Genomic DNA, 20,143 nt, shown 5'->3' on the forward strand with positions numbered 1-20,143 from the left:
TTTGTCCGCTGCCACAGCAATTGCACGCGAAACCTGCATATATAATTTTAATGATTTGTTTGTTTCTAGTTTCCGATGATAACAGCTCGATTCAGTCGTCACCATGGCAGCGGGACCACTGCTGGAAGCAACCCAATCCACGTTCGAACATTTCCAAGGAAATGTCCCTGTACTATCACCGGCCGAGCTGTGTTCGGTTCAAACTTTCGCGTGATTTGTTAAAGCGTTTACGACTGAAGCGACGAAGGCCGTACGAGCAATCAGTAGGGGGAGGAGGCGTAGTTACACTGAACTATGAGATTATTAGGGATAGACAATCGCCTCCGGAAACGGAGGACGACGCAATGGATCTGAAGGTGAACGGTAAAACAACCGAAGTGACGAGTGATGAGGATGAGAATAAGAGTCGTACAGCAAACGAGGCGGGCGTTGAGAATGGAACGAAAGATTTCAACATTAGAAAGTTTAGGGGAATACTGAAACGAAGGAAGGAATTGGATTCCATAGTTCAACAGCTGAAGGTTCGAGTGGCTGCAAATACAAATAGCACTCCACGAATTTCGTCTGCTGGAATCAGGGCAGTGTTCAGCTCGTCGCACCAACAACACGTTTCGCCACGGAAAAGAATACTCAGAGAATTGGAGAAGGTCTCCTTAGAGGACAGTAGTACTATGAAGAGATCTCGCCCTAAACCTGGTAGTAATAGCACTGTGATCACGGCGACAACCGCGACGCCACTTGCTCCAGTGACCAGCAACGGAACCGGGGGCTGTGGTAGCAGCAACGGTAGTAACAGCAGCAGTAGTAGTAACAATAGTAATAGCAATGGCAAGCTGACTAATGGAATGTCGGCAATGTCGACAGCGGAACCACGCACACCATTGATTCCAACGACGCCGGTTTCGCGGCCTATTAGTAGCTACAGTATAACCTCGCTACTAGGACACAATTCATCGTCCAGCGAAAGCAGCAGTGGACGCTCAAAGCAGGAAACAAACACCACAACTAGTCATCATCCGTACCAACAACACCATCCGCACTCTTCCCACTATCAGTATCTCGGAAAGGACGTTATAACCTCACCGAAGTCCCCCTCCGATGCACATCTAAGTCAGAGGTACTTTGGTAAGAAAAAGTCACCAAGTTACGGCACCCAGAGCGCAGCATCGGTAGCTTCTCCGAGCTCTGCAACAGAATTTGGAGCTGGCTATGGGATGGTTCGATCGCCAGATCTCAGTCCTAGCCCGGAACATCAAAACCACAGCTTCACGCGCTATCGCCAGCACCCTTACAGTATGCATCCTACTGTCTCATCTCCCAGTAGCTATTCAAATGTTTCTCGATGTTCGCCATCGCCCAGTACGAATGATTCGGCTAGTTCTCCATACAGTGGAAAGTATCGAACGGCTTATATTGCATCCAGTGGTTCCCCTCCTTCTTCCGTTGCCAATGTGTCTACAGCTCATTCCCCGCAACACTATTCGAGACACTCTCCGTTGAATTTTGCTCGATCGCCACCGCCGTCGCATCAACCGAGTTATCCATCAACCAACAGCCTGCGGAGTACCGTAAAAGATTCCTCGTCATCACCACGAGCATCTCCCAGCGTAGAGCCTGTCAGAGTTCCCGCAACAACTCCTACTTCTTCTAATTCAACTACTCCAAGCATTCGAACTGTTCCAAAGAAAACGGCAGCTCTACGACAACAATTTGGTTCTCCCTCTTCTTCGCCGTCTACGGTTGATCCTACAAAGCGAGAGCGTTCAAACTCTAATGCATCCTCAACATCCTCCGAAGTTAGTCGGGCAGCTCATTTCAAAAAAGAATTAGACTATGCCGAACGGACATCGGCTTCCGATGTGGTCGATGGCCATTATCCTCCCACCGCTGCAGTATCCCAAATGAACCCAGTGATTCGTCCCAACACGGTAATCGCATCACCTACTCCCCACCATCCAGTACCGAACCCATTTTACATGTACCCGCCGCAGATAGCCGCATCGCTAATTGCTGCCCAGCAGTCCAGTGCTGTACCCTTTTTACCGGCATCGCCGCTCACATCGTACTATCAGCACATGTACAACCAGGCAGCCGTGGCAGCGGCTTATCGAAATCCACTCTGGATGCACTATCAGGGCCTCTCGCCACATGCAGCTGCCGCAGCGGTAGCCGCTACAGCAGTATCTCCGCCTAGCGGTGCACCTTCCCCGTTAGTACCGACATCTTCTGCTGGCACTAACAATCGAGACGCACAACAACGAGATTCCAGTCGAATACATTCCGTCGCAAACACCAACAACAATAACAACAACAATAGTAGTAGCAGTTCTTCCCCATCACCCGCAGCTTCCGCATTGAACTACAGTGCCTCGGTGCTCGCATCTTCCCACCATGCGGCTGCTCAGCTTCATCATCCTCAACCGCATCATCTGCAGCATGGACATCATCCTAGGCTTTCACCGGCATCGCCGTGGAGAGTACCTCCGTCTACGGCGTCGTCATCGTCATCGTTGTCATCGTTGCATGATCTGACTGTTGGAGCGGCTTCCGTTTCACCATCCAGCTCGACGGTTGGCATGAAGGAAGATCCCGGAACAGGTGAGTGACAGTGTTGTCTTATGTTTTTCTCGGAACAGGATTTACTGATTGTTTTGATTGATGGTAGAGAAAATAAGGCAGTATGTCTTTTTTCATTTTATATTTCGACTATATCTAGTCACGTATTCTTTTTTTTTATATTTTAACGACATTCAGTTAGCTAGAAATTACTGGGTAGAGAAAGTTATGGAAATTTAGAGCCATAGTACTCAAGTGAGAGTAAGGATGCGAAGAATACAGATCGGAAAACTAGAAGTGGCAGTTGGTTCTCACGGTAAAGAGGGACAAGTCTGTCTTTACCAGAAGGTATGTCGGTGGACTTGAGTGATTCGTAGTTATGCTGCCTAAGCTCGACCCACATCAACAGAAGACAAAAGCTAAGCCCGTAAGGTATTAAGCCTGTTCTAATGACCCTGCCACTTCTAGTTTTCCGATCTGTATAATTCACATCTTTGCTTTCACTTGAGTACTATTGCTCTCAATTTTCATAACTTTCCCTACCCAGTAATCTCTAGCTAATTGAATGTCGTTAATATGTAAAAAAGAAGGCAGCATGTTTTTAAGTTTGTGGTACAATTGTAATCTCAGCGTACAGAACGAATTGCAGGGCTAGTGATGTGATCCTAATGACATTGAAAATATTTCTTTAGGATTTCAATATATGACTAAACTGCCCATAAAGATAGGAAATCCCAAAGAAAACGGGACAATTATGCGATCATGGGTAGTAAACTAGTCTATGAGACCATTTTTGCATAGTTAAAGGTGTTCTACAACTACCCATAATTTTTTAGCACTATTTGGTTAGGATAATGTGCAATTTTTGATATTTTCATGTGAAGAGGAAAAATCTTTAATCGATAATAATATTGTCAGATCTTTCAAGATGTCGAGGTACAAGAAAATCACACCGAATGAAACAATTTTCTTCCATGCAGAAGGAGTGTTAGTTTAGGATCAAATCGTATTACTAACACCAGCTTCTGGATCTTTCATGTATCCGGGAAGTATTCTTCGTCCAGACATTTCTGTAGAACTATTCTGAAGATGTCCGGAAACGCCAGGATCGCGGTCTGCATCAAGACCAAGAGCTTTCTTTGCTTTCAGCCCTTTCGCTACTATAAAGAGCTCGTCGTTGGAGACTCGATTGTCACCAGCACTTCTACCGTTTGTATCAACGGTGTAGGTGACCATGCGGGTTGGGTCGTGCTTCGGTAAAAGACACTTCACGATAATTTTTGATTTGTCAGCGCACATTTCAGCGGGCGTCGTTGGACCATCACGACACGGTAAGCGTTGCCATAGAGGGTAGCGTCTACTTCTCTGCACAGCTTCTTATAGCAGGTAGAAGCTCTAGCCACCCGACGCCAGCCTTACGCTCTTCTCAGAATGCCTCAGATCTTTTTAGACAGACAACACGAAGGATGCTGAGACTTTCATTCCGCCAATAACCAGTATTCGTCCGACAACGAGTCGGTTAGTGCGTCCTGCATCGGATTGTACTGTTCTGGTGTCCACCGTGGGGAAGCATAACAGCTACATACGGATACGCCGTTGATCCTGGCGATCACGAAGCCTTCGTGTGTGCTATCTTCCACCTCTTGGACGGGGAAACTGTCCATCACTTAGATTACCGCCATCCCTGCACTATCTATTACTCAGTTACCGTTATCGGGAGGAACACGATACGGCTCTGTAATAATTGTAACGTCGCACTTCGTTCCTATTGTCGACTGCCGCAACAGTAGCTGTGTAATGTCGCAATGCTGTGCTGGGTTATCTCCATCATCATGCCTTCCGCCCTTATTTGTGCAAAGCAAGCACTTCGGTTGCTTTGTGCACTGCAGTCTCTAGCAATGAGTCCCTTCTCTTTCTACACGGATCAGATCTGTCCGGGCCTCTACAGTTTCTTGCCCGATTGGCCGAAACCCAAGCACCTGAAAAACCTCTCCGTTTGTTTAGTGGCTCTAGGGATCAATTGTCACGAGCACACCGATCATCCGACTTTGATCTTACCGGTCGACATAAGCTGCCACTATACGCCTTCCTCAACTTGATTGACATCTGATCTTTCTCCAGGCTACATTGCTCTATCAGTGCGCTCACTTTGCCTTCCGTTGTGATCTCGTTCAGATTGCTGCACTCGACCACCGCTTCATGAACTAAAGCTCTCACGTTCGCTTCTCTTCCCATTGCTCTTGATCAATGGATCTTTCTACAGCACTAACAGAATCTCGCCTTTCTGAGTGCGCCTGGTTCTTACTACGTTCTCTCCCAGCTCCTTCAGCTTAGGATCTTCTCTCACCCTTTTGAGGATCGCAGCGTACGTTACAGAGTCGTTTGCTTTGACGAATAGAGCGTCTCTCCTCAACCTCATTTGGCCCGCCGAAAGGGTTTCTTTCTTCTTTTCATCCTTTTATTTCTCTTTTCTTCCTCTCTTCTAAGGTTTGCCATTCACTCTCCATTTGTCGGCTGTTTTGTTGTCTTTCACCGACCTTTATGGGCTTCTTTGGTTTCTCCTCCCCTCCTGGTGTTCCTGGTGAAGGCTTACTCTTTTCACAGAACGGGAATACCGGTCACCCTTCGGTGTCTCATAGGATTCAGCGTTCGCCATCTCCGTGGTCTTCAGTGTCTTTTCGGTGTTCTCAGCTCGCTCCAGTAACGTCATCTGTTCTCATTCAGCTGCGGCTACGGCTGATTCGATGCTAATCACTAGATCCCTGATCTGTCCGTGCACGTTGCCTTTGCTCTTCACGAAATCGTAGAACGCGTGCACCACACTTGCTCCGTTAGATTTTTTTTAATTTTTGTTATTTTTTGTCTTCTTTCGTGCTTTTTTGGGTCCTAACTCCAAGTCGATATCTACGCTGGTTGTAAGTAGTCGCATCTATATAATTCCATGGTTACCTTTACAAGCAGTGGGATCGCATGTGAGGATTGACGCTGTCCTTCGTGGGGTACCGCGTTCAGTGCCACATCGGCGCTAGTCAAGAACGTTTAACTGAGCCTATTTCCACCAGTTAAGGTGCCGGGTTTCGAACGTACTTTAAAACCTACCAAAGTTTTGACGGGACGCGGGGCAGCCAGTACCATTAGCGCACTTGCCCTTTCGGCGAAGTGTCACCCATCCTTACTAGGGTAGTGGAATGGTGCAGCTGTCGGTCCGTGGATCAATTTCGATTGAATCCTTATTCACATCCGTGTTCTTCCGCCAGTATGTCATAATTAGGATCTTACTGGTATCGATCCCCATGTGCCGATTGGCACTCCAGTTGGGCTAGGTTGCTTTATGCTAAAGTTTTGGTAAAACCTTAGCGGAAACGGTACCAACTCGCTTCGACGGAGCTGCTTTCGGATTTATAGAGGTTTAGCAGAGCCCAACATTGGCTTACCCCAGTATATCCTAACAAGACCCCCCGACTCGCAGTAGGTCCAAGGGTGGGGTCGTTAAGCCCCTGAACTCCTGTCCGTTTGTCACTGCTGCCCCCAACACTGACGGTGTAGAACATATAGTAAGGACCACAGCCATCCCCTGCCCCCCATACAACCGATTCTTTCAGAGCCATCAGTATAGTATTCTAGGGCGTCCTCCGCGTTTGAATGGTCTTCATCCATTGATTCAGTTAGGTTAGGAGACACCTTCGAATGGGAGATCAAAATCTTGTGATCAATCAAACCGTGAAGTGCTCCAGTAAATACCGATAAAGATTGTGTATCTGCAAGGTACTACGTGCTGCCCAAGGGGTGTGTCGCTTAGCACAAATCGAATTGTGCTCACAAACAAACAGCGTGGTAGCTTGTGCCGCAATGTGCCACGATATGCCTCGCTTTGCCATGGTGTTCAGTAAAACAAAATCAATGAATCTTATATCGTGTTATGGAAGGTGATACAGTGTGTATGGTACATTGTTCTAAGCGACTCACCCCTTGCTGCTGCCTCTTTCTTAATATGTACAAGTAGTGGTGCTAGTTTCAACACCGCTTTCAAGGCAATCGTCGAGGCCGATTGTTAAACATTGTCGATCAGAACGAAATAATAAATTATAACTAATGCTGGTCATACGAAAGACACGATTTTATTAAATGTTATAAAGTAGAAACCGTTAAGTCACTGATAACTGATGTCCACCACGGGCAAATGGTCTATAGGTTGAAGCCCCAATAATCAAAAATGACGTCCAAGTATAGTATTCAATGATATGAAATAACATCAGCAATTAGCAACTTGCCACTAGCCGGTATACTACGATCAACCATTAGCATTAGGTACAAGGGTAGATCTAAGTACTGGTCGCAGTGGTTCGTCTCCAACAAAAAATAAGGTAGAAGGGATTTTCAACAATCCTTATGCAGACCTTGTATGCAAACTTGAGTTAGTTTATTATCAATATTAGTTTATGATTTACGCAATCAAATCCGCGATTCTAATGCAATGCTAAATACTTGATAGGTCAATTGAATAATTTCATTCCTTATTCCTCTCAACAGATGTCCCCCTCAACCTGTCGAAACACTGAGTGCGCCACTAGGAGAACGTAGCGTTGATCGCTGTTGCACTGATGATGAAGATTATGATTGTAGTGCTGATAATCAAGATCGGAACACTGCGCTGACATCTAATCAAGGAACAGTTTCCAGTTGATAGTAAAACATCCATAATCGTACCAGAAAATCAGTAGATAGCAGAAGGCACAATGAATTTAAATAATACGCCTAGCGTACCGTCATCGCACATTCGTGTCTGTTGTGTGTATGTTGTCAGTGTGATTTTTGGCTGAATCACCAAAAAATCTTTTCGGAAGCCGTTTGTGTATATTAGAAACAAGAAAACGCGAAAAACAGTAAAACTAGCCGTATGCTTTTCAGTGTTGGTGTGATTCCGCATAAATATGCCTAATGTTTTAAGAGTACATATACATAAATATATATATGAAAAAAGAGAACAAGAGACACTGTATCGACAGTGGAGGGTCCAGACTACAAAACAAAGAGACAAACGAAAACCCAAGGTTTTTACTATTTTTTCCGAAGATAAAGAAACAAAACAAGAAGAAAGCTATTTTTGCTAAGGATTTGTAAGAAATTATTAAAAGAGGAAATTATATACATGTAACATATATACACTCATCTACATATACACGTACAGAAATATTTTATATACAAGAGGAATCACTTTACAGGCGTATTGCAGAGGAAAATTTCCTTATTCGGTTTTTTGCTCGGTACATTTTAGTACTGAATAATTTTTCGAAACTGTTTGAAAAGAAATACATGTAACCGAAAAAAAAGGAAAGAATACGAGTCAATTACAGGATTCGTGCCCATGCAGTTCTCAAATAACGAACACTACTCATCTATAAAATGACGTGTCTCGCCATCAGCGGTGGACACGTAAATGAGTACACTTCAGCTGTTCCTTCCCGAAACGGTAGGTTGCAACAAGCTCGGGCTATCATTAATGTATTATTTCAATGCAATGTCCTAACGGTTCGTACTCTATCTTTCTTTCCTTCCTTCATATTTCGCTCTGGTTTGGCTAGTGCCCGCAAACACTAACCTATTCAGAAAAGATAAGTGAACGAATCTCAACCTCTCACCAATTAGAGTTTGTGTTTAAGAATTGTCATAACTGGATATGTAATGTGTATATTATATTATAGACTGAAACTATTACTATTAGAGAGTTGTGTAATCTAAGTGGGATCGAGTAAGCTTAAGTATGCATGTGGAAGAAGAAGTACAAGAGAGAAAAAGAGAGAGAGAGGGCTAGGATGAATCTACCAAATGTTTGCTCCGAACATCCAGGGGCAGTAACAAACAAAATACCAGAATATGTACACTATTGTACCCGTTAGAAGAAAACGGTGAGAAATCAAACTATCAAAATCCAAAATAAACACAACCAGCCAATCAAATACAAAGTGGTGCGGAAATGAAATCTAAATTGTAGCGCAACAAAGAGGAGATATTTTTATACATCGATAAACGAACAAATTTTTCGGCGAAGCACAGTTTTTACAGATGTTCGAATAGGGCGTTATACTGAATCTACGAAGAAGAAAAATCGAAAGTATCTAGAACAAACAAACACAAGTCAAACAAAACAAGAACAAGTGTGCCTTTAAAAACAACAAAAAACAACTACACTAATTGAACCAAAAACGTACTACAATTACAACGGTTAAAGATAAGAAACGAAAACAAATAAAATTCTAGAGCAGACTAAAAAACAAACAAACTTAAAGACAGTTAACCCATAGTACGAACACAAACTAAATCTAATAGAGGTGAGGTTTAAGAATGCTAGCATAACTTTCGATTATTATATCACCCTGCAGCGTCATCGTTGTGTATTTGTTTATGCTTGTTTATTCTAATGCTTACTAAATGGTGGAAACCGTTGCAGCAAGAGCTTCCCAGTGCTGAAAGTAATTATTTGGCCAAAATTTCACTGGTCTTTTTGGCTCGAGTGTGAGACAGTGAATGACTGAATCGTAGACATGTGCTAAACACAACTTTTATCGTAAAAAATGAGAAAAAAGTAACAGATTTTGACAGCTTCGGTACCGAATAAGGTAGAAGGGTTTACTTCTTTTAATTATTTGTGGCATGCGTTGTCAAAGTATGGTTTTTCGCTGGCGTTTCTTCATTATTAATTATAAGGAGAAAAAGCCATTACATTTCATTTTCTCATTAAATTAGGAGATCCAACTCACTTCGTGCCATTCAGGTATGAAAGGGTATTCGTCTTTTTTTACAAGAAATGAGCAGCTTCCAAAATATGATAAAAGCTTATTCGTGCTTATGTAGAACATTCCAATCAAAAATACATCGTAAGCAGGGATGACCTTTTTTCATTATATAGTGGAAATATTCGAGGGATCTAATGCAACATAACATGACCGAAATTGATATGCTGTTTCAAGAGCAACCGACCTAAAAACGTCATTCAGTTTGATGGTATTCACATTCCTGTTTTTTATTGCTGGTATTTATTGTCTATAACCGCTATTCAGTCACACATGGATAGAGAATGCCATAGAACGTGGGAGAAATGTGTGATTATGGGTGGTTTAGAAATGGTCTTTAATGAAAGTACATTGTTACATTGAACGTTTAAAACTTTATAATTTAAATAAAAAATGATTGATTGTACCATACCCCATTTGGCATAAGGGTCATTTGACGTAATAGCTGTTTTGCATATCGATTACAAATTTCCCTGTGGAGAGGCCGCCACATTGACCAGAAATGCCTAGTGACGATTATATCGAATGACTTATGCAAAACGGCCTTATGCGAAATACTGTTATGTCAAACCTTTTTGCGTATTCTGCACAAACTGTGAAGTAAGACGAGAAATCTCACGTCACTCCTCTTGGTTTTCTTTGTCCAATGTCGAGAGATTTTCTACTACCATTAAATGGTCTCTCACGTCGCGATCATTAAGATTTGAGTTAGGAAAGTAGTGATTTGAGATTTGTCGTCTCACGTCATACGCCATGCCAAATTCGCGGTTTTTAACCCTGCTGCTGTCGTTTGCGAGCCAACCGTGTCTATGCTTACGAATTGACCCATCGGTTTAACTGCGAATGACATCACCAAGGTTCTTTATCCATTTATCAGTTCTACTTTTGTTTATTGAAGCTTGGTTCAAAATTCTTTCAATGCATATAACCATTCACTCGACACTCTCTCACACTGATTTTTTTTTCGAGTTAATTCACCCAATCGCTAACGAAAGGTGCCAAAACATTTTTGACTCTACAAAAAAAAAACAACGAAATAAAACTTCATTCCAGCATCGGCATGCAAGCATAAATCATAAACATAGATCAAACAAGCGGTTCAAAAAGCATTCAAAAGATTTCAACCGAAACAAAAACAACAGCAACTGTACAATTTCCGACAATTTTTTACGCACACTGATACATTCCAATGAAAACTGAAAAGTTCTCACGCAAACTAAATAGCAGAAATGAGCATTTATACATTACAACAGAACGTAGCCACACCGATTTAGATATGCTGTACACTTCCGGGAACAAAATCGTAAGCAGCTCGCACATTCGTAGTAGGAACGAGGAAAGAGACCGCACAAGGTCTATGTCGTCTATGTTGTTTCCTCTATCAAAATTCATTAGTTATTTTATAGACCGTCATAAAAAAGATGTATTTTTCTCTTTGAGAGCAAAATCTGTATAAAGTTGTTTTCTTTTTTATATATATGAAGTGGTAATTTATTTAATTTATTTTCGCTATGAAATCAAAAAAAAAATACTGTAGAACCAAACAAAACAAAAAAAGATGAAGAGAACTCAAATTCAAAATTCGGATGTTGCACATATTATGTTTACGCAAAACTGATACCCACCACTACCGGTAGGACGGTAAACAATAACTCTTGTACATTATTTTCCCTAGCTTTTCTACGAACACAGCATGGTTTCTCAGCTTATAGCGTATGGCAGAGATGGATACCATCGCTGTGTTGGTATGGGCTTTTATGTTAGGTTCAACCAAAATCCAGTCGTAGTTGGAACGCGTGGCGCTAAAGACAAATTAAGCACTGTGTATAAACATTTGTTAGTGTTAGGTAACCACACAAAACTGCAAGATTTCTTTGTAAAAAATAAAAGTATGGTACGTAATGTGTTGCATTGAATAAACCACCTACACACACAGAACTCCCGTAAATATATGTTTGAATGATAAACTCGTACGCCTATATGATTACGTCTGTATTTGGTTTTGAGCGAACGATTTACAGTATGCGTTTTTTTCCTTTCGAGTGATCGGAACGCACGCTTTGATTATTCGAAAATACGCGCAAAACGACAAAGCTGGTACAGGCAAAATGCAAAAGTCTTTCCGAATACTGCAACCTCAATTTACAATCTAATCATTAATCTTTAATGTTTTTCATTCATTGATAACCGCAACTAAGTAACCGACTAACACACAAACATATATAAAACTACTTTTTGTACCACACAAATACAACAATATTGATATACCAACTGGTAATTAGTTCTAAAAATTAGTCAGCTTCTTTACTACTACTCTATCTCATGGATTTTTACACAACCATTCGGAAACTTGCGCATTTTGGAGTAACTCAAACAAAAGACATGAATCGAATAATAAGAGAGAATCGAAGACGTTTTTTTTAATTCTAATCAAAGTCGTATGGATACAAACAAAAATATAACTTTTATGTACATTTGTTTCAAATAAGCCTCTACATTTATATAACCCCATCGTCAAGACATGAGTTGAAAACTATAGGATTTCATTAGGTATTTTTTGAGGTTTAAGTTATTGTATTACTAGATATTTTTTGTTTAGCTATCCATCTGTAGGCACTACTGGAAAAGATTATATTTTATATTATTATGCTAAACTGAGATCGAAAAGAAAACACGAACGAAATGAAACATGATGGATTTGCTGAGTTTACGGGGGGCGCAATTTTCATTCCTCGGCGTAGTTTTATTTATGTAAAGAGAATAGTTTTTGCGTATTATTACGAAACACATGTGAAGAATCAAACTGAAAATTAAACTATAAACACAGAAAAACGAAAAACAATCTAAGAAATAGTAGCTGTACAGTATTTTTCATATAAATATATTTTATTACTCGTATCCATTACTATTATTATTAAAGAAGTATGATATAACAACACAAATACTATGGAAGAAATAAAAATGATTGAAATTAAAATCTAGTCTTACTTATTTACTTATAGTGACCGAGCGGTTGCTATGCTGTTTAAAACTCGGTAGCACACAGCAAACGATGGCAGAATCTGCTCCGAAACCAAAGGCAGATCCAGTTTATCTGCGAGGAGGCGATGGAGCAGCGAAACCGCGTTAATGACACACGGAGATGATCAATTCCTCGCGCAAAGGCTATGTTCCACAAGCTAACAATTGCAGAGACGTTAATGGGAACCTTCTCACGAACGAGTGTAATGTGATCGATAAATGTGTGTAGTATTAAGACGAACATCTTAATAACGAAGCAGTATACTGTAGACGATGAGATTAGTGCAAGAATCAGCCTGGGGACGCGCGTAGCCGACGGCAGATTTTCAGCACCGATTCAGGAGGAAATCGAAGGGTGGGGAACAAAAACGCCGTTAGCCATAAACAACTGCCATGTGAGTTGCTCAAACATGGAGGAGAGGCTTTGACTAGGGCACTGAGGGCTTTTAAACCAGGTTCACCAGTACGTTTAAACCTGGCTTAAGCACTAAGCGAGGGTGAAAAAATCGGCCCTGAGTGATTTAAAAAATCTGGGAAGAGAAGATTTTACCGATGAATTGGATGTAGAGAGCAGTATGTCCCATCTATAAAAAGGTAATAGGCTGGATTGCTCCAACTACCGAGCAAGCACATTGCTGAACGCCACCTACAAAGTGCTCACCCTAGTTATTTGTCGCCGCCTATCACCATTAGCAAGGTAATTCGTAGAGCAATATGATGCAGATATTATCCGCGTCACTACTGACCAAATATTCGCGATTCGTCAAAACGATTCTGCAAAAATGTAGCGAAACAACGTACCCACTCAGCACCAAACTGACACGATTCTACATATTCCTTGTTTCGACGCGTCATGTTTTTTCCTCTTTTTAAGTTTTTTAGGAACATGTACAACGGAAAATAGAGAAGCGGAACGATGATGATGATGTTATCACAAGTTCCCAACGGTATCGTTATCATCGCTACAACTCCAATACCTACTAATGGGACTCATCGACCCCAATGTCTCCTATACTGCCGTGATCCGCATAACAGTCCCATTTGCTATGGGTTTCCTATGCAGGTGGGACTGTTTTGCGTATCACGGCAGTATAAGCCATGTCTGATGATCGGTGTCTGAGCTAGTTAATGAGAAGCAATCAGTGGTAATATCTTAAGCCTCAACGTGTTTCACGATATGGCTGACCGAAGAGAGGGATCGATCATGATATTGTTGGGAATCTACTACAGACTTCATTACAGTTCCTTGATGGCGGTGTGGTTAACGCACCCATCTAAAGACTGGGAGATTCCTACTCGAAGGCATACCAGAGCGGCCAGCACTAGCAGGTTTTAGTGCATCGTATTGAAAATAGCTGCGCATTTTAAATGTAACTAAAGTAATTAATGCAAGTAATTAAAACTACTTCGGTTGTACCTAATACGATACTTTATGTAATTAATGCCCTTGTACAAGTATTTAAAGTATTTAATGTACATAAAAGCGGTACTTAAAATATTATGCGTATTTAAAGTGCAGAAGATCTGTACTTAAAAACTCTCCAGTAATTAAATTACAGTTAATTTGTCATGTACTTTTTAAATACTGACGGTACTTAATGTACTTTATGGTACCACTTTGATTCGTTAGTTGGACCGAATGACAGATGTCAAAAACTCTCCAAAGGAGACGTTAGTAGTGTAATTGCATCTGTTCACATCTCTAATAATTGTCAAATTGATTGTCAAAGTAAATTTGACATGAGATTTTGACATTCAAATGCTTTTTAATTGGACAATGGTCCAACTAGCGGAGGTCCAACTAAAAAGCGGCCCAGTTAAAAAGTGGCCAACCAACGAATCACGACTGTGGCCCTTATTACGGGTATCACTTCACGGTGTAGACGAAGTGAAGTGATCAACACCGTATTCCGGGTGTCACCTTCGTGATAAAATGTGTAGAGTTCATTTGAAGTGACAACTTGAATGAACTCGGTGTGATTATGAACGTCACGTCACGATCACTTTGTCGAAAAAAATGACACTTCGCGTGTATTTTTTCCACCAACATTTTCAAAGGTGAAAACCAGTCACGTAGAGTGGAATAAGTCTAAAGTTTGAATTTTTAATGCTTTTTTATTATTATTGTGAATCTTTATAAAGTGCTTCGCAAGAAAAGGCCGAACAAGCGACAATTTTGCTGACTTGTTGATTTTATTGTCAACAATCCCGAACTAGCTAGAGGAAGCTAGTATATAATTTCGACGGAATTGGTACCTTCCCTCTGGTGAACTATTACGGATTCATTGAACAACTTGGGTCCTCGCACCCGTGCCGTTGCAGCATAGCAATAGGTAAGTTCAACTTAGTTTTAGTTGTATTGTTTCCTCCTCGCATGTATTTGCAAGGATCGAAGATTCTAATCGATGCATAGAAATATCCTCTTTTATTGTTTTTTTCTTGTCTTTTTAGTTCTGTCATGTATTATCGGTCGATAAATTGACAAGCGTAAGCATTTACTATCCGCGGTTCATGAAACGCGCTCGACGTGAACATGGCTGTTGGCCTGCCGGGTGAGTTCCATCGAGTCCATAATGCAGCCGTAAGTACAGCGACATGTACCTAGATATGCTGTTCATCAACGGTATCCACATAACAAACTGCGGTAAATTGCGTGTGGATCACCGAGATTTGCGGCAGGTTCCGGGAACCGAAAGTAGATGTTTATGGATGTGCGGAATTTTTACGTTTCGATGCGTGGAGTCAGACCGGTCCGACTCAGTCAGTTTTTCTCCTATTTCGTTGAAAGTCGCAGCAACGCGCGATGGGTATTAGCTAGTGCCATATAATAGCGGAACTAGGGGTTAATAAGATCGTGGGGATAATTCAGAGCCCCTTGATTTCTCAGAAGATAGTTCAGATTGTTCTACTCGTTCTGCTAGAAACTATCTACATTAGTCAGACTCGGTATGGCATAACTCGATCTAGATGTATTTAAAAAAGCGAAAATACTGGACTGCGAATTGAAGAAATGTGTTGTTTTGAACATGTCGGTTAATAACAAAAACTTTACATCGTGATGCATCAACAAATTAAACGAATTCGACCATCACAAAATTGTGTCGAATGTAATCGATTATGTTTATTGTGGATTGACCTTAACGCAACGTTCAAGATCTTGGCTTTGAAATCATGGAGGCGCAGCAGATATCTCTCCAGAACGCATTCATGCGACACATGACAATTAAAAAAGTTGGATCATTAGCCACCACCTGGAAATTTTAATCAAACCTGCTTTCCCTCGCTATTTCGTTCTTTAATTAGTAAGGGGCTGGAAGGTGAAGTATATTTTTCAATATTAAGAGCCATAGTATTCAAAAGAGAACAAGGAGTAGATGGAAGAAAGTTTAGAAAAGCGTGGGATATGGTCATATGAGCAAGCTTAGAGTTTCCCATTGACTTGTCTGCTACCGCAGGACCCATTGAATTGTCTGCTACCGCAGGAGATTCGGTTCCGACTACATGAAGTACAAAGTTACTTTACGCTCTAATGCCAAAATATCTTGACTCCTGCGGTGGCAGACAAAAGGTTAAGTCGCCGGGAAACTCTAAGCTTGCTCATTTGACCCTATTCCACGCTTTTCTAAACTTTCTTCTTTCAACTCCTTACTCTCCATTAAGTACTATATGCCTTTTAATATGGAAAAATATACTTCACCTTCGAATCCCTTGCTAATTAAGTGCCGTTACAACAGTTAAAAAATTGACTCAAAAGGTTAATAAAAATGGAAAAAAAAACTTCGAGCTTCTTCATCATAAAATCTACAAGGCAGGTTAATTCTCTCTTGTTCGTCTTTTTCATGCTTAGTTGTGTGAAAATAATAAAAAAATCCAATTCAGAAATGTTTTTATTTTACGTGACTGAAATTCACCTTTGATGATGGCGAAAAAAATACACCAAAAGTGTAAATTTTTCGACTAAGGTTATTCCGAACATCAACTCACTGCCACTCTCACTTCACGGTGTTCATTTTAATCACGTCACTGTAGGTGACAACGGTAATAGGTAAAAACAAGTGAAGTGATGTGTAAGTGAAGTGAAAGTGAACGTGTAAGTGAGAACGGTAATAAGGGCCTGTTACTACAGGCCCTTCGGGCATACCTTTTCTCAGTATGTCCAATAAAAAGGTGAAATGTAACCGTATCTTCATTTTCACCGTTCCGATAATTGTTTCTCTGTCTATTTTCCAATGGACATGTTCCTGACACGATTGCTCAAAGCGAATATGGATGCAGTGATGTATTCTGTCCGAGTATGAACGATTCAAGTCCTGACAGTTGTTCTACTAAATGACGTATCTACAAACATCTCGTTCGCCTCATTGTTATCCGGGACAGCACCCCACACAGCATGATCTGGTACTTTTGCAAGCTGCCAGCAGCCTGCCATCCCAAGTTTCATATGCAAACTACCAGCCCCCTGTCAAGGACGACGTCTCTGTACAGCCACTGAGAACTGACATACAAGTAAAGTTTTCAACTTGTGTAAGAAATTAAACTGTCGCTTTGAAATGACAACAACAAGTAGCATTTTGCCACTGGTCGACGCTTCCATCGGCCAGCAATCGCTGTACGGGACTTGTATGCAAACTTGGATACAATGGTGACTCACGCATGCAAACCTGTATGCGATGGTGATTTTCAACGTATTTTCATTTAAATGTTTACACAGGTTTTTCGGGAAAGTTTGTTCTAGCTTATATGTCTGTTCTCTGTGGTACAGGCAGCATCACTGCCATGAAAATTAAAACATCAATTTTAAATCAAATTATTAAAAGCTGTAATTAGTTACTAAATGTTGATTTTCTGAACAATATGTTTTTTTCAATAGTTTCGGGCCTAAAAATTGAAAAAGGACTGAGATATTAACTCACAGTACTATTCTGCATCAGGATATGCCTTAATCCGCACATCCCTAAAGATCCCTATTGCGGGCAAACTGCGTTGCTGTTGACTTCTCGAAATGTCCAGTAAGACCATCGATTCGTGAAGAGGAGCGAATGTTGATCAGCGTAGCAGAAGTTAATGCTGTGCAATTCCACCAATTACGTCATGTGGTACTGATTATGTTCAAAAATTTGCTTCGTAGAACAACTTGAAACACGTCGTCGAATGTAATGACATTTTATCATATGGAGAACAGACATATAATCTAGACCAATCTTTCCCGAAAAACCTGTGTAAACATTTAAATGAAAATACGTCGAAAATCACCATCGCATACAGGTTCGCATGCGTGAATCACCATTGTATCCAAAGGTTGCTTGCAAAGCCCGTATAGTGATTGCTGCCTGATCGTAGCGCCGATCAGTGGCAAGTTGCTGCTTGCTGTTGTCATTTCAAAGCGACAGTTTTATTTCTTACACAAGTTGAAGGGCCCTATTCTCACAGTCACGTTACTTGGTGACTAGAAGGCAATTTTCTTCTAGTCACTAGGAGAAGTGACTGTGAGAATAGGGCTCGAAAATTTTACTCGTATCGAAGACTACATATTAAGAAGACTGAAATCTCTTTTCTTCCCCTATAACGAGAAGCAACAGTGTATATGTTTGTGTGCATCACTATAGGAAGTACAGTCTTGATTCGCTGGTTGGGACACACCTTCTGTCTAACGAACGAATTTGATTCGCTATTTGGTGGCACATAAACCTAAATTCTCTTTGAGGAGAAATTCTCGACCAAATGCTAGATTATCTCGAGGTAGACAATATTCACTGCTGCTGCTATCTGTATATCATTTTGTTCTTCATACATGCGAATCGGGCCATCAAGCACGGTAGATTTTCAGTATCGGGTACAACTTCCCCTCCGTCAAATCAGCCTTTGACGTTGCAATCCACCAGTCTCTGCCACGATTAAAGTCTTTGCTATCTGCACCAGCGCCATCTCGCCGAACGCCAGCGGCCGCCACCAAAACCAACTGACAGAACGAAGACGGACGACGGCCGCAAAAAGCCAAAATGGCGGAGCTTGGCAAAAACGAGAGACGCGTCCTGCTGTGTGTGTCCAGCGAAAATTGAGTGAAATACGTGCTTGTTCTGTGCGAAAGTGGGCCGGAAGTGCATCCCAGTGGTAGCGTATCTCGAAAACGATCGATTCGTGGTGAAATTTGCCTTCTGATAGAGTAGAAAGCCGTTAAAAGTGCGCTCGGAACCCGATAGGAAGGCAAAAGTAGTAGCAGCAGAAAAAAAGAAGAGTGCATCGCGCAGTGTGTGCTATGCTGTGTGGTGTTAGTGGACCGCTGCGGGTGTTGGTAGAGTAGAGTAGCTAGCAGAAAAAAAGGAAATTGGCAACGGGCTGAAGCGCGGAAAGAGCTTTGTGTGTTTTTCCTCGACGGGACGCATCTTGCTGCTACTGATGGGAGGAAGTGCGTTTCGGGTCCAGTTTCGTGACGGTTGTTCCGGTTGCTCGCTAAAGGAACTCTAGCGTGCGTATTTCCCTTTGCAGCTTTCGTCAGCTTGTTCGTTGGGAATCAAGTGTTGGCACTAACAGCTTCGACGTACCAGCCGTATCAGCATTGGGCAATGCCTACGCTCTGTTGGTTATCCCACATCACCGTACATGAGAACAGTTATAATAGGGAAACGTTTGCCTACACCTCGATGAGCACTGGCCGAAACAGCGAAGAAAAGAAACGAGAAGAAAGTGAGGCTACAGCAAACACGTAAAGAGTGAGAGTGCGAATTAATCATAATTAGCGCGCAGGCGGTGAAGAAACCCGAATAATAGCAAATTTTTGAATCATTGCCTGACGCAAAATAGATCGATGTAGAAATCAAAACGTCAAAATATTTTCATCCATAAAAATAAGAAAAAAATTCATCGGTGAGTGAGGGAGGCAGAAGAAAAACAAAACCACACAAACAAACAGAAGAAGCATTTTCGCCCCCATCCGAGTGCATGTGTGTATGCGTTCGTTCTGTATTAGTAGTGTTTGTGCGAAGGGAGGAAAAGTTTAGTATATTTTTTTGCTATCGTTCGGAACCCGTGAGTGTGAGCTCTAAGTAGACAGCGAACACTGAACCATCAGGAGCCGAAAGAAAAGTGGGTGAAAGAAGGTAATAAACGGCACATCTGAGGGAGTTGGGTGAGTGGAAAACAACCCCACGGCCACTATGACAACAAACATGTATCGGGTCGGAGGTAAGTGGAATCGTTATTTTTTTGTATTCGGATACCTTTTTAATTATTTTTTTTACCCCTACGGGAGAAATGGTCCTGAAATTTGGTAGCAAAGGTAAACCGATAGAGTATGCAGGTTGCGTTTCTGGTACGCTTTTTCTCGTGGTAGCGTAAGTTCGATAAATATCTAGATGATACCAAGAACTGAAATTGACTGATTGGACGAAACGGTGCAGAACGTTATGGTATATTAAGCAATAATAAGTGGACACAGATTGAGTAATCGTTTCAAATATTATCATTATTATAAATAATTTAGAAAAAGTACGTCTTTCAATTTGATATTACAAGCATATGTGCTTGTCTTGATACGGGATGCCGTATTGAATCAAATCAATTACAATTAGAGCATCAGTAAATTTCAAATCAACCGTATGTAGATAGCTTAGCGGTCCAAAGAAAAAAATTAAGAACTGACTTCTTGACCGATTTTCACAGTCTATTCTAAGTGTACAGGGCAATTGCCGGGTTAGAGCTACTACCCTACTGACCACAAATTTCTACTTTTTTGTTAAAAAAAATCTTGATTGTTACAGCATACCTACATCATATAA

The 20,143-nt window shown here is 41.3% G+C and overlaps 2 protein-coding genes across 3 annotated transcripts in view; both read left to right on the forward strand.

Annotated features, from left to right (window-relative positions):
• Nucleotides 1-12,324, forward strand: part of LOC131677569 (protein hairless) — a 58,273-nt gene extending 45,949 nt beyond the window's left edge. Inside the window, exons 3-4 of the mRNA XM_058957455.1 lie at nucleotides 70-2,598; nucleotides 7,087-12,324. Of these exons, the coding sequence (XP_058813438.1) occupies nucleotides 70-2,598; nucleotides 7,087-7,115 (2,558 nt within the window). The 3' untranslated portion in view covers nucleotides 7,116-12,324. The remainder of the gene's footprint in view (nucleotides 1-69; nucleotides 2,599-7,086) is intronic.
• Nucleotides 12,325-18,336: 6,012 nt separating this feature from the next.
• LOC131677570 (metastasis-associated protein MTA1) overlaps nucleotides 18,337-20,143 on the forward strand; it is a 194,992-nt gene continuing 193,185 nt past the window's right edge. For both annotated transcript variants that reach the window (XR_009303393.1, XM_058957456.1), the window contains exon 1: nucleotides 18,337-19,550. Coding sequence is in view for 1 of the 2 variants with exons in the window: in XM_058957456.1 (XP_058813439.1) it covers nucleotides 19,523-19,550 (28 nt within the window). In the remaining variant the exon portion in view is untranslated. The remainder of the gene's footprint in view (nucleotides 19,551-20,143) is intronic.

The sequence above is a fragment of the Topomyia yanbarensis genome, chromosome 1, assembly GCF_030247195.1.
Source record: "Topomyia yanbarensis strain Yona2022 chromosome 1, ASM3024719v1, whole genome shotgun sequence".
NCBI lineage: Eukaryota > Metazoa > Arthropoda > Insecta > Diptera > Culicidae > Topomyia > Topomyia yanbarensis.